The sequence below is a fragment of the Balaenoptera borealis genome (assembly GCF_965194805.1).
Source record: "Balaenoptera borealis genome assembly, chromosome: 11".
Lineage (NCBI taxonomy): Eukaryota > Metazoa > Chordata > Mammalia > Artiodactyla > Balaenopteridae > Balaenoptera > Balaenoptera borealis.
In genome coordinates this window covers 28,496,863-28,511,949 of record NC_138868.1, presented here as the reverse complement: position 1 = coordinate 28,511,949, position 15,087 = coordinate 28,496,863, and the positions used below count along the sequence as shown (strand labels likewise).

At 43.5% G+C, this 15,087-nt stretch overlaps 1 protein-coding gene and 1 long non-coding RNA gene across 12 annotated transcripts in view; one reads left to right on the top strand and one right to left on the bottom strand.

The window, feature by feature from the left end:
* Positions 1 to 8,074, bottom strand: part of MPPED2 (metallophosphoesterase domain containing 2) — a 173,689-nt gene extending 165,615 nt beyond the window's left edge. For 2 of the 11 annotated variants that reach the window (XM_082343858.1, XM_082343860.1), the window contains exon 1: positions 7,389 to 8,061. Coding sequence is in view for 4 of the 11 variants with exons in the window: in XM_082343855.1 (XP_082199981.1) it covers positions 1,691 to 1,818 (128 nt within the window). In the remaining 7 variants the exon portion in view is untranslated. Of the gene's footprint in view, positions 1 to 1,690; positions 1,941 to 5,515; positions 5,778 to 5,825; positions 5,950 to 7,388 lie in introns of those variants that run through there. The other 9 variants (XM_082343855.1, XM_082343850.1, XM_082343853.1 and 6 more) reach the window with 9 other exon arrangements.
* Positions 6,096 to 15,087, top strand: part of LOC309606581 — a 73,039-nt gene continuing 64,047 nt past the window's right edge. Inside the window, exon 1 of the long non-coding RNA XR_014231951.1 lies at positions 6,096 to 7,018. This is a non-coding gene — a long non-coding RNA (uncharacterized lncRNA). The remainder of the gene's footprint in view (positions 7,019 to 15,087) is intronic.

The window sequence follows — 15,087 nt, the reverse complement described above, 5'->3', positions numbered from 1 at the left end:
AGTGGAATCTTAGGGCTACAAACAAGCGAAGAATAAGCTGAGATTCCCTATCAGTCATTTTCCAAGGAATCTGGGGCAAAACATATTTCTTTTGCCTGGGAGGAAACAGAATCCATAAAGTGCTTTGTGATTCCTTAATACAAAACGTCACGCCAGCAGAGCAGAGCTAAAGGAATCCTAAGTCCAGCTTGCACACATTCTATAACATATTTGAAGAAAAAGAAATTATCAGAAGCAGAAGAATAAAAGGAATATTTGAAATGAACACAATTATTGTTCAGAAAAGCCATTTTAACAAAGAAAAATCTTATTCCCCTTAAAAACCTCTCCTTAAAACCATGTTAGGAATCCTTCATTATCATGAATATATTGTGATTTAAAGAAAGTAGAAGAATCTTAGAAATAGTTTAGCATTAACCATTTGCAAGGATTTCTTTCTCTTTTTCTTCTTCTCCTTTTTTTTGCAGAATTCCCATCACAGATAATTGAGTAGTTCTACAGGATATGCATACTTGCGAAGTAACATCCCAGTATTTACTATACTACCCAGGCAGTCAAGAGAAGGATCTTTTTGTTTGGTTAGTGTTTCTAAATTTGGTGGGGGAGGTTGAGAGTGTGTGTGTGTGTGTATGTGTGCGTGTGTGTGTATGTGTGTGCGTGTTGGGTGGGGGGGGAGACCTACTGTTTTTTTTTAAATGCCCAAATAAAACAATTACTTAAAAAAGAGCTTGTGACTTGGACATGCCCCGAGTTCAGTTTTGCCAGCAATGGCAAAAACAGTCAACAGAGCCCTAACCTCTTTTCTCTCTTGACTATATAATGGTTTGCAAAGGGGTTTAGTCCTACTATGAAAGACTCATGTTAGACATTGGAAGAGTCTAATAGAGAATGAGCACCAGGCCTTGAATAAACAAGGGAGATGGTGACCTTTTGCCCCTTCTGCTGAAAGCCCAGCACATCCTGCAGCAAAGGAACAGAAAAAAAGCTGGTGTGCATCCAGGTGCTGCAAAATCTTTGCCTCTGGATTTCTCCCACACTTTGCTCCTGAAACAGTTTAAACTGAGACATGACTTAAATAGTATTAGGGAGTGAGGGGAAAGTACAATTCCTGGAACCAACTGTTCCACTGTCCCTTAATCCTTTGTTCCCCATATTGTTTGAGTCCTGCAGCATGCAGCACACGTTCTACGAGCGACAGGCAAGACGATGGATTTAGCAGTGGCTGGACAATTAGTCCCAATTAGGCCTGTTTCCCAGCTGAATGTAAAGGGGTGGCAGGGTGAGGTGTGTTTGGGGGGGAAACTACAGAAATTTTAAAGATATTTCATCATGGAGGCAAGCAGTATAACATAAAGCAAACTGAATTAGGGGTCAGGAGACTCTGCCAAAATTCACTGTGTGACATTAGGCAAATACCTTAACCTCTCTGTTGTTATACACAAAATGCAGGCAACCCTCAGAGGCTCTGAAGATCTAATGCCAAATTGTAGTTGAAAGGACATACTCTGGAATTGTTCAGCGTTACACCGACGTGGAGGATTCCTCTGAGTTGTACTTGGAACCATAGATGCCCATCTGTTTGGGGAATCATACACCTTTTATTCTCCTGGGCAGAAGTCATTAGTGAATTTCTTATTTTATTTCTAGTTTCCTGATGGCTAATTTTTTTAAGGTCATGAGTGATACTTACATATGTACATGTGGCGGCTGGAATCTGCTCTGGTTGATGTTGTAGTGCGTGAATGCCTGGGTGGGGTTGGAGCTGTACTCATCCACCGTTATGGTAACCTTGCCTTGAGAAGGAATCCCATGTGCCATCCTTCCTCCCTATAGGCATGAGCAATTCACAACTTTCCGGAGCAAAGGATGGAAGCAGGCATGGTGCGTTTCAGCCCAATCTCTGAACCCAAGGGTCTACTCATCAATACTGCTGTGTGTTTCTGAAAAAAACAAATGAAAAAAATGAGAACAAAGAAAAAGAGGATGTTCTAAGCGATGTCAGATGGGACACCTAGACATGAAATTGGTCCAGGAAAAATCTTAATCTGTGTGGTTGCCTCATGGATAAAACCTTTCCCAACTCTCCACCCAGCATGTACTTCAGAATGGACATGACACTCCAAATGATACGGCTGGCTGCTAGCAAATCATTTCAATGGTGTTCAAACTAAGATTTCCTCTTTAATTATAATTATGGCACTTAACGTGAATTACGGAAGGGGCACATCCACAGTTGCCATGGTGTCTAACTATAAATGGTTTGTGCTCGAAGTGGAGAATCTTCCAAACCTTCCCTGCTAATTGGAATGTCTGGTCTGTACAAAGTTGGTATCACAGAATAATTTGAAATCTCGGTGCTTAGCACAGCCATAAAACACAATGCCAAATGTAAATTTTAAATGCTGTGCTCATAACAGATACCTGTGTGTAACTATAATACACGCATAATATATGCACACATCACATATAATTTTTTCTTTCACAGTGGCTCCCAACACACATAGGTACTCAGAGCTTGGTATGTATATGGATTCCACGCTGGCCAAGAACTTTATGGAAGGCAAATCCTTCTTGCTAAATGTAATATAATTTCTTTAAACCCTCCAGTTACTCAGGGGAAAGTCAAATACATCCAGGCTTGGACCACCATTTTGGATGCACTCATGACCGCCCCTCTTGGAGCCCAGAAGGAGAGGTAAAGGAGGGTGGCCATTGGATCTACCACTTCACTCCTGCTTGGTGCTGCATAATTCTCAGTAGCTGGTTTCATACTTTAAAAAATGTTTCTGTTCTTTTTGATTCTTTGTATGAATGTCAATATATTATTTGCTGCCCTGGGTTCGGAAATGAGGATGCTTATTTTTATAGCAAGTGTGCAAAGACTGAGCAGAGCACATCCCTGCTTCGCTGCTGTTGCAATTGATCAGTGAAGTTTTAAAGAAGCGGGCAGCACACTCCCTGGATAACCCTTAGGTAACCCACATTCTTACTTTAAGTGCTCCCCATTAGAATACTTTCACCATGTGCACCATTAAGCTCTGGGAATCTTAGCTGCTATCTCAAATAAAAATATTTAGAATAATAGGATTAGATTTAAATTTGGCATGAAACACCTTAAATACCAAGCAAAAAGGCAGATGGCCTGCCATAGGCCATTTATTTTATTATTTTACAACCCAGGGCTTGTGTAGTCCTCCATATGCTAGCTGGGCTAAGAAATTCCGCAGCGTTCTACTCAAATCATTGTCTTCTTCATATTAGCAAAGCAAGCTAAGTAACACCCACCTTGCCTGCATTCCTAATGCACAACAGCACCGCCAAGAAATGAATCCCCCGTGCTCTGGCATTTTAAACAAAGTGTCACTTTGGGTTCTCTTTCTTCTTCCTGACTTCATGGGAGGTATGAGTCCTCTAAGCACCAGTTGACAGACAACCAGGCCAGTAGGATTAACAAATTAAAATCTTCCCCCACTCCTCTGATGTAAGATATCTATAAGAACTGCTTACAAATCATAATGTAGCAGTTCTCATACCAAGTTTGCAGCTGTTTCCTTAATTTCCCCCACAATTATATTTTACTGTTATTTTGCATAACAGTAAAACACAACACCTGCTTCAAATTGCAGTCCTGTTCTAAGTACTGTAATTCTCTTTTGAGACACAAAGTACCGAGAGACACGACCGAAGCGCAAAACTGCATAATTGCACCACGCTGAAAAGTAAAAACAAATGAAAACATCTTCCTGTTATAGAAATGACTGTCATTAAAAAGAATGTTAGCCATCAAAGCACAGAGGGGAAAAAATACACATTTTCAGACTGCAAGAACTTAGTGTTTGCATAAATTAGAGAGTGGTGTAAAAATTACATGGCAATTCTTATGTTCCTGCCATCAATGTCTATTGTGTGAAATACAGAACATCAAGAAGCAAGGGAAGCAAAATTCATGTCTAGACCATTGTGACCTCTCAGTAACAATCTCTGCACCCGGTGCCAGAAACAGTTTAAATGTTTCTGGAGTAAACTCGCTAATTAAACTAAGCAAAATGGCCTACAAATGAAAGATACATTCCTATTATGTAAATATCTAGGCAATGACTTACAGTAGCTAGCATCAGACCCTCCCGTTTGAAGCCCAGAAAAGATGGAACTTAGAAGGTGATCAGTTTGCATTCCTATATGGTCCACTGTACCCTAAAGTCAACATGGGATTTTGCCTTTTCTATCAAGTGAGATCTGTGCCTCTTCAGCAAGCACAGGCCCCTGAAACTCGGAAAGGCTAAATGGGTGGCTGGCACCTCATTTGAATTCATCTTTACCATGTTCTCTTTCAAATGTTTTATCGAAACAGTGCACCTGCAGTGTCTATCTTCTTTAATCTGGAGTCCTTTGAAGAAAATGTCAGACTGAGGCAGAGAGCTTCAAAACTTTCACAGGAACCTTTACAGACAAATCAAGAAAAAGCTTATTTTTTAAAAATGCTATGTTCACCCCCACTCACATCACAAGATGATCATATCCCAAGAATAGGAAACACCAATACATGGGAAAGGCTTTTTTGTTTGTTTTTTGGTAAACTCCCTCCTCTAACCTGAGAAATCTAGAAAAAGCTTGAAACAAAACAGAATGATACACCACCTAAAACTACCAAGAACCTGCGTCACCTTGCTTCACATATTTAGTCAGTAAAACCTTCCAAATAATCAGATTTTGGAGCATCTCATCCTCATCACACTTACATTACTTTATGTATAATATTTAAAGAGACCAGTATTCTTTTTTAAAATTTCCATTTTTATACTTCAATACATTTGCTCTACAAAACAAAGGAACCCAGTACTAAATGCCAGGAATCCTAAAGAAAAATGTAAAAGGGATTGACACTGCCAAACATTCATGCTGGTGCTACTTTGATTTTCTCTTAAAAAAAAAAATCATGTGAGCACATTTTGCATTTCCTAGACAGCAATCACTTATCCTGTGCCTTAAGCTGTGCAACTTGGAATGTTCTTTTTCAGGAATCTAGTGGGAAACGCTTTTAAAGTCTGCTGGCAATGAAAGGATTAAAAGCTGAGGAATTAAATAACTGTCTCCACCTCCTAGACACCAGAAGTCCAATTTACCAAAAGTTTTCAAAGCAACAACTCATGACCCCTCTGCCCGAGCACCGCACAGCACAGCCTATGAGAAAGGAGCCCGTGATTTCCTCGTTTAAACAAGGATGCTCATTTTATTCACTAGCCCTAAGAAGACCGCCCGACCGCCTGGCCGGACTTTGGGACTCGCCTGCTCCGACTCCGCCAAATTTCGCTTTCTCCTCCCTCTGCAGCACTGATCGAGTGCTTTCTCAACTCACGCCCTTACTCTTTCATGCCCATCTCCAGTTACTCATCCCTGTATTACGGAGCGATGCCCAGAAGCCTTCCGGGAGGCTTCTCCAGCAAGGTTTTTAGACGGATGCACAAAGTTGCACGTGCCTCTGTCCACAGAGCGCCCTCCCTCCCGACGCACTTACACCTGAACTTGTCTCCAGCACTGCGGACACCCGGCTGGCACATTCTTTCGGAAAGAAAGGGCAGGACTTTTCTCCCGCGCCTCTGGCAACGCGTAGAGTCTATATATGGTGGGGCGGGGGGCGCAGAATTCTCTACTTTGGATTGGTGTGTTTGTTTTAAATCTAGGGTGGGCAGTTGGGGGTGGTCAGCAACTACACACACACACACACACACACACACACACTCGCGCGCGCCCTGCCCTCCCGGCTCACGGCCGGCTCGTCCGGACTACAGCTCCCCCTTCCTTCCTGGAGCACCAGCTCGCCTTACTCGCTCAGTCCCCCGTTGCCACCGCCGTCGCCTCCGCTGAGGCCGCCGCTGCTGGCACTGTTGGCGCTGGCGCTCGCGGCCCCAGGCTCCGCTGGGCGCCTGTCTTTCTTTCTCTACCTTTCCCCCAGCCCCGAATTGATTGATGACCACCGGCGGCCAATGGCTCTGACACCGCGCCATCCTCGCTCGAGCATCACAGCCCCACGCCCCCGACGTCAGCCTCCAGGGCGCGTTGGCATCCCCGAACCCTCAGAGCGGAGCCCGCGCCCGGAGCCGCCACCGCCTCCCTGCTCTCTGCCCCGGAGCTGCGGGCTGCTTCCCTGGAGCGGCGGAGAAAGAAAGGGAGGGAGCCACCGAGCGTTGGAAGGGGGTGTGGAGGCCACGGATTTCCCCCCCCCTCTTTGGAAATCTTTTCTTGCACTTAAAGTTTTGTTTGTTTTTTCCACCATGACCTGTTTGTGTTTGTTTGCAGCATCTCAAATCAATTACACATTTTTCATGACCCGCATTTGCACTTAATTTGGGGTGTGTTGAGGGGGAATGTGGTAATAAATCTACCCCACTGGAGCATCCTTAATTTCTTTCCTTGCTGGTGGATTCTAATCCCCTCCCCAATCTCCAGGAAAATGCCCCCTCTACCTCCTAGGCCGCAAACCTCGGAATTCAAAGGCTTTACAAAGATAATCCTGTTACATGTAAATAGCAAAGAAACTCCTGCCTCTCGAGGGAAGAAATCGGGCGGCAACGGTTACTTTTTCTCGCCGCTCGTCCCCCGCCGCCCAGCCCGGGTCGCCTGCTCGCTCGGCAGGCTGCGATCGTGGAGACCGGAGGCGGCGGGGGAGAGCGAGGTTGGGGCGCCGGGAGAGAGTGAGAAACAGCCCCGCGCGAGAGCGGCGCGCACGCGGGCGGCCCGGGGGCGGCCGCGGAGCGCAGCCCGAGCACAAAGCTGCGCGGCGCCTTCCCGGCCACCGCACCTCGCTCGGGCCGCCGCGGGCGCCCGGGGCTCGGGCCAACACAATGCACCCGGGCCTAGGCCGGGGCGGCTCGAACACATAACCTCGGGACTTTCTAGTAAACAGCTCGCCGTGCCCTCGTCCCCACCCCCATCCCCGCTGCCGGGCTTTCGCCGCCGCCCCTCGCCGACACCCCCTCCTTCCCTCCTAAGAAATCCCGGCGGAGGAGGGAGCCGCGAGGTGAGGACCCCGGGAGGTCGGGGGCCGAGGACTGGGGGAGGGGGGAGGGGAGAAGGGCAGAGGGGCAAGATGGGCAGTGGGAGGGAGACAGCTCCTAAAAAAGAATTCGCTTTCGCTCGGGGGTTGAAAATAAGCCCTCCTCGGGTTCCGAATTGCCCGGGAAGCGCCGGCTTGTGAGAATGTCAGGGGCACCGGGGCAGCCGCGGTCCGCAGCCTCCGAGCCCCTCGCACGCGCCTCTGACAAGGCACCTCGCACCCGGGCTCCGCTTTGTGTGTGCATTTTTTTCCCTTCCTCTCGCGCGCGGCACCGGGCGCCCGGCCGCCTCCTCCCCCTCCCCCGCCCTCCGCCTCCCTTCCCGGGGCGGATTACCTTTCCCGGGCTGCGCTCCGGGTCCCGGGGATGCCTTCAGCGCCCGGCGAGCAGGCGATCCATCGCGGAGCAGCAGGAGCCGGCGGGAGGCGCGCGGGGGCGGCGAGGGGCGCGGGCGGGCCAGAACCTTCGACCCCAGAGGTCCCGCCGCGGGCTGGGGCTGGGGGCCGGGGGGCGCGGCGCGAGAGGGAGGCGCGGGGGAGAAAGGACGGGAGCAGCCTCGATCTGGGGAGAGAGCGAGCGAGGGGGCGAGGAGAGGGAGCGAGGGCGCGGCGAGCCGGAGGGAGCGAGAGCGGTGCAGTGACAGGGACTGCCACTGGGGTCAAAGGAGCACAGCTCCAGGAAGCAGGGCGGCCGAGGCGCCGCTCCGTGCGCGCTCCCCGGCGGGACCCCGCGCCCCCGCGCGCCCCTCCTGCAGCCCCGGCCCGCTCGAACCCCCACTGGCGCCCTGAGGCCCCGGGGTTGCAAGAGGAGGAGGGAGCTGAGGGCGAGGCCGGCAGCCTGCTGGTGCTCCCGGGTCAAGCAGGCGGCAGGAAGCTGAGCTGCAAGTTCATCATCAGGAGTGCGATCAGCGTAAAAATGATAGGGGGACCGGGGAGGGGGGCTACGGAGCCCCAGGAAAATAAAGGGAGTTTTCCCTCCAAATGGGCGTCTTCTGCAAAGGGAACACCCAGGCCCCAGGCCCCCCACCCACCGACCTGCCGGGCGCTGTCTGCAGTCCTGGCACAGCTCCAGGGCGCAGAGCTTGCCTCGGGGGCAAGGGGAGCGGCTCGGGCCCTGCGCTGACCAGGGTCCCCCTCCCCGTCTGCTGAGCTTAGGCTTTCTTGGGGGAGAGCTATGCTCCCTTTTCTCAAGCCTTTCAACTCGCCAGGCACACACACACACACCTTTCTTTCTGCGATGTTGTTCCTAGGCCAATCCAGCTGATAATTTCTTTCACCTCCATGAATTAAGGCAGGTTCAGCATATGGAGGCAAGGAGAGGCAAAGACTAATTGTTTCCATTTTTGTGTTTGGGGCACATTTCTCCCAAAGGATAAGCAATTCAAAAACGTAAAAATCAAAGTTTGTCCTTTTTTCTCTGCTACTTTGGATTATGGAAGAAAAGGTTTTCGGAATTGTAGGCAAACACGTAAGGAAAAGAAAAGCCGCTGAAATGCTAGAAGACAGAGGACAAGGAAGAGAAGGCTTTTAGAAAACTTGGTTGGTGGTGTTGACTGTGAAAGATGAGGTGGCCCTGTGATGTTATGCCATTGTCAGAGCTGAAGGATTTGGACGCCAACCAGCTCTAATTCCTTTCCAGGAGGCAGACTCAAAAATCTAGGCATTCTCCAAAGGGAAATCCAATGGATGTGTGTGAGAGGGAGAAGTGTGCTAGGTACACTATGTGACAACTGACTAGACATCCTCGCTGAAATTATATCCCCTAAAAATAAAAAGGAACCGTTTCCGCCTGGTCTGTGGCCTCTGTGCTGAGACTAATTGGTTTCCAGGGTCTGGGGAAGAAGGGAGAGAGGCTGGTTGGAGCCCCTATAAAAAAAGATCAAACAGAATTCACTTGAAAATATGTCCCTTTTACAATGGGCTTTCCTGGCACTTGAATTTTTTTTTTAACATCTTTATTGGAGTATAATTGCTTTACAATGGTGTGTTAGTTTCTACTGTATAACAAAGTGAACCAGCTATACATATACATATATCCCCATATTCCCTCCCTCTTGCGTATCCCTCCCACCCTCAGCTATACATATACATATAACCCCATATCTCCTCCCTCTTGCGTCTCCCTCCCACCCTCCCTATCCCACCCCTCTAGGTGGTCACAAAGCACCGAGCTGATCTCCCTGTGCTATGCGGTTGCTTCCCACTAGCTATCTATTTTACATTTGGTAGTGTATATATGTCCATGCCACTCTCTCACTTCGTCCCAGCTTACCCTTCCCTCTCCCCGTGTCCTCAAGTCCATTCTCTATGTCTGCGTCTTTATTCCTGTCCTGCCCCTAGGTTCTTCAGAACCATTTTTTTTAAGATTCTATATATATATATGTGTTAGCATACAGTATTTGTTTTTCTCTTTCTGACTTACTTCACTCTGTGTGACAGACCCTAGGTCCATCCACCTCATCACAAATAACTCAATTTCGTTTCTTTTTATGGCTGAGTAATATTCCATTGTATGTATGTGCCACATCTTCTTTATCCATTTATCTGTCGATGGACACTTAGGTTGCTTCCATGTCCTGGCTATTGAAAATAGAGCTGCAATGAACATTGTGGTACATGACTCTTTTTGAATTACGGTTTTCTCAGGGTAGATGCCCAGTAGTGGGATTGCTGGGTCGTATGGTAGTTCTATTTTTAGTTTTTTAAGGAACCTCCATACTGTTCTCCATAGTGGCTTATCAATTTACATTCCCACCAACAGTGCAAGAGGGTTCCCTTTTCTCCACACCCTCTCCAGCATTTATTGTGTGTAGATTTTTTGATGATGGCCATTCTGACCAGTGTGAGGTGATACCTCGTTGTAGTTTTGATTTGCATTTCTCTAATGATTAGTGATGTCGAGCATCCTTTCATGTGTTTGTCGGCAATCTGTATATCTACTTTGGAAAAATGTCTATTTAGGTCTTCTGCCCATTTTTGGATTGGGTTGTTTGTTTTTTTGATAGTGAGCTGCATGAGCTGATTGTAAATTTTGCAGATTAATCCTTTGTCAGTTGCTTCGTTTGCAAACATTTTCTCCCATTCTCAGGGTTGTCTTTTCGTGGGTTTCCTCTGCTGTGCAAAAGCTTTTAAATTTCATCAGGTCCCATTTGTTTATTTTTGTTTTTATTTCCATTTCTTTAGGAGGTGGGTCAAAAAGGATCTTGCTGTGATTTATGTCACAGAGTGTTCTGCCTATGTTTTCCTCTAAGAGTTTTATAGTGTCTGGCCTTACATTTAGGTCTTTAATCCATTTTGAGTTTATTTTTGCTGGCACTTGAATTTGAAGTAAGGTATGTCTTATGCCTGAGTAGAAATGAAGGGCTTGCTAATGTATTTATTTTGTTGTACAGTATGTCCAGAGTGTCCGTACTTGTCAAATGTGCTGGGAGCAAGAGGACAGTCACTTTCCTTGCCCAGCATAAACCACAGCAAGTAGCATTGGTGTTAAAGAATGCCAAAGATGGGGAGGGGCTCCTTTATATTTTGTTTTTGATTTCCAGCCCAGCAGCAAACACTGACTGGAATCATGTTTTTGAAGAAATGCTTGGTTTTGTTTTCTTTCTTCTATGAGTTAGCAGTACACCTCTTATCTAAATGGTTAAAAATTTTCGACTGATTTTGACTGATTTAATCAGTCAAAAATAAATCTGCACCAACCAAATTATTTCTGTGGTTTTCTTCCTTTAGAAAAAAAAAAACAACCTGATAGTCAATCAAAAAAGCAAAACTAGTTTGTACATGATCCTGGATCTAAATAATGTGCACACAAAAAACAAATAATAACCTGTTCTACTTTAGTGGCACATTTTATAGGATACTTAATGCTATAAAAAAATCAAGTGAGTGATCCTTTACAAAGTTGATGAAAAATTGTTTATCATTTTATTGAGTGGGGAAAAATGGAGGCAAAAAAAGGTTAAAATCTTAACTTGTAGTGTAGGAAGAAGTCAACCTCTACTGTGTCCCTGCTAATCAGTTATCCACTGAAAGTTAGTGACCAATCTGTATGAGGGTTATGAATTTTTATTTCCATTTGACTACCAAAATAAAGAAGCTGGAGAAGTATAAGTGAATTTAAATATTAAATTAGGAAAAAAAGGAACTCACTTTTCAAATAATTCTCATCCCATGGTTTTGAACATATTGCATTTTGTCAAATCATATTCTCTACAAGCATAGCTACCTACACTAAAAGCTTGTTTTAAAATGATTGGATGTGAACCATGTCTGTCCCCTGACATTAGCTTTGAAACATCAAGCCTCATTATACCAAATTTTAAATGTTATATTCTGGGAGTTTTGGTGGTGTTTTTTTTTTTTAAGATAAGTGAGCCTGTAAGCTCCATTTTTTTTCTTGTTGTTAAATTCAATTTTTATTGCTTCTAATGGAAAACAAAAGAAGGATAAAAATCCAATGCCAAGTTTATGCTTGCCTCTATGCAAATATTACAAATTTTTTCCTTTAATGGAATGTAAACCTGGACCCTTTCTCCAGTGATTTCATCGAAGGAACTGGCAAATATACTTCCTGATATCCTGCTGCAATATCTTTTAAAATATCATTTCAGAATGCATTTAGGGAAGAAAATGAGAGATAGGAGCGTGGGAGAACCTTAGGTGGAAGCTTGGGAAGTGAATGCTAGCTACTTCCCTTGAAAGCTCAGTACTTTATTTGGAGTTGGCTTTCATTCTCCCTATGAGAATAGTTTCCCAATACTTCAGGGATACTTGTGTATAACTAAAAGCTTGGTTCGACCCTGCAGCTCTTCTTCAGAAAAAAATTCAACTATTTTACCTCTTTTTTTCTTTAAATTGGTTGCATTTTAATCATCTTCCAGCAAAACTTAAGATATATATTATCAGAAATCAGAGCCTGTTAATAGAACTATTATGACACAATTAGGAAAATATCTGAGCCAACCAATACCTTTACTTTATTCTAAATTCCTACAGTTTTTACTTTTTTTTTTAGTTTGTTTTAAATGTTTTCATTGTAACCCCCTCAAGCTGAAGAACTATGCCCTCTATTCCTTTGTGGTTTTCATTCTTACGTGCTATGTATGCACTTGGTAGAAACTTGGAAATATTTGTTCAACAATCTTATGAGTCAATAAATGAGAAAAAGAGTAAGAGAATGCATGAGTGATTGAGGCTACTACACAATGAAGGAAAATCCATACCAGATATGCAGGAACGGAAGTGATATCATGAGACCAGCGTGGAGGATAAGAGCTAAGGATTTCCTACGGAGTTCAAATAGTACAATTAAAGGGGTTTGTTACTGTCTTCAAAAGCATGAAATAGTACATAAGACTGCTTCATAAGTTGATTTTCTCATAGAGAAGCTGAAGATTTTTATGTATCCCATCCATTTAAAGGCAGCCTTCTTTTTAAACACAGCAGGATGCAGAAGAAAAAAAAAGAATTTGTATCTTAAAATTTACAGATATAATATATCAAAATATAGTCTCAAAAGAAAATTATGTGATTAACGTGATTCTTTGATAGATTCTTTTTGAAGTGCTCAAAATAAATACATAAATTATGGTTTTTGCCCTTCTTATTTAAAATTTCCTTTTGGTTAACCAATAAAAATGTGTATGACTAAGAAAGATTCAAGAAACACTAGAACACATGAAATTTTATTTCATAAAATAAATTTTATAGGCATTATCTTAGAAAGACTAAATTTGATCCAGCTTTGCCAGCAGCTTAAATAATAAACATGGAGAGAGTGGAAATCTTAAAATTTTACGAAACACTCACTAATTCTTACCATACTTACTAGCTAATGTTTAGCATGTATCAACAAAAGAGACGAGTATTATTTATGTAGTAATTTTAATAATCAGTTTCAAAAAAAAAAATCTTAACAAGATACTGAGCATGTGCTAGTGTGCTTTCTAGCCTAACAGACTTGCATGATCTCTGTTATCAATTAGTGTTTGCTGAGTCCTTCCCTATATCATATCATGGTCCCAATTCTGGAAAAGTGGGATAGAATTTAGTGGTACTTGGGATAGGCTTGTCGTGGTGGAAGATGAGCAATCCCATTGAAGTAAAAGCCAAAGTAATCTCTTTTGAAAGATGGGCAGTATGGAAAACCCATAATAACCAGATTAAAGAAAACATATGTGGGGTTTTTCAAGTTTAATAATTCAGTTTGACAAGCTAGTATAAGATATATCAATATTTTGATTAAGCAATGTATAATGTAATTTTCCCTCTCAGCAAAAATAAATAAATGAATGAATACATTTTTTTAAAAATTGACTTTGAGAGACCAACAGAATCTAAACCCCATTTCTCTCAGTATTAATAATGTTCAGTTATTCAAAAAATATTTTTTAAGCTCTGCTCTGTGACAGGCAGAGTACTCAAACCATGCTGATGGTCTAATGAAGCAAAAAGCAAGAGTTTTCTCCCACATATGAAGTAGGCAATCTAATGAGCCTGGGGAGAGACTGACTTTAAATAATCACATAAATAAATAAAAATTGTATCTAAGAAAAGGAGAGGCAACTGGTACAAAGAAAAGGTAAAACAGGGGTACTTTTCCTCCTCTGAGTGAAGACTCCCTGATGGAGGAAAGGGAAACAAGGATGTTATAGGAAAAAGAAAAGCAGTGTGGCAGGTTGCTGAGTACCAAAGGGGTCTGGATCCGGATCTGTAGGCAGAGGCCAGAACTGAAGGGCCAAGTTAAAAACATTTGAAGGTCACAACTGAGGTCTTGTTGAAGATGTTGACTTTATTCTGAGGGCAACCGGAAGCTGTTTAAGGATCTTAAGTAGAAAGGCTGACATGATTAGATTTATGTTTTGCAAAGGTCACTCTTGCCCCAGCGTGGAGAATGGATTTTAGGGGGCTAGAGTGAACTTTGGGAGGCCATTCGGAAGCTATTGCAGTCTTTGGGTTGGAGGTGATGGTAGCCTCCATCAGAACAGTTTGGAGGAGATGAGACATGGAGAGATGTGAATGGATTTAAGAGATCTGAATACATTTTACATAATAAAAACTAAGATTACCAGAGTCTTGAAATACTGTCTGAAGGTGTGGTAGTACCCAGCCAGAGAGGCTGAGAGCTATACTTACCCAACGACTTCCTTTTATAAACCCCTCATTCTACTCGTAGGACACCCTTCCCATGTCTCCAAGCCAACTTCATTCTATTCTATACACACCTTTTGGAATCCCATCTTGTCATGAAGAACTGCAGTATGAAATACAGTAATGGCATAAAATGTCATTAACTCTTTTCAAACATACAGATTCTAGAAAGTTATCCCTCGTTCAATGTCCCACACCTATTTTTGGTCCACATATGGACTTGTCTTATTTTGTATGAAATATAAATGCAAGAAGTAAGTGTATTTCTGTTTTCCTTTAAAGTTTTTAGATGCTACGTCAATTCCACATTCTGTCTTTATTGGAGCTAGTTCACTTCTATTTAATATTCCAAACAATATTCTAAGTGATTCTTAAAAAATGGTTGTTTTTTAAGTGAAGCATTCAAAGAAACAGATATGCTCTCAGAGGAAATACATAGACACTGATTACAAGTAAGAATATTGTTCTTTTGGTGCAGGATTATTCCATGTGGACCCAATCACAAACCCACAAACCCACTGTGAAGGCGTTCTGATTATTGGGTTCCTGATTGGTGGAAACTAAGTCACTATGGCCCCTCTTAGCAAGTCAGGCTGCCAAGAAAAGATGCAATGGAAATATATATAAACTTTTAAGGACATTTATAATGGCAACCATGTTTTCGAAATTTACCCCTTTCTTGGAATTTCTATGTTTTGAAAGTTCCATCAGTTTCTTCTTCTGTCCTCATGATTCCCCATAGTGACCATCTATAAACAAAGCAAAATCTGCACACAAGAAAAGAGATGAATAACCAAGGTCTACGGGACATGGTTTTACTAGATTCTAAAATAAAAGGAAGGTTTACAGGAGGGTAGTTTTAAAAAAATTACAGTGATATATCAAAA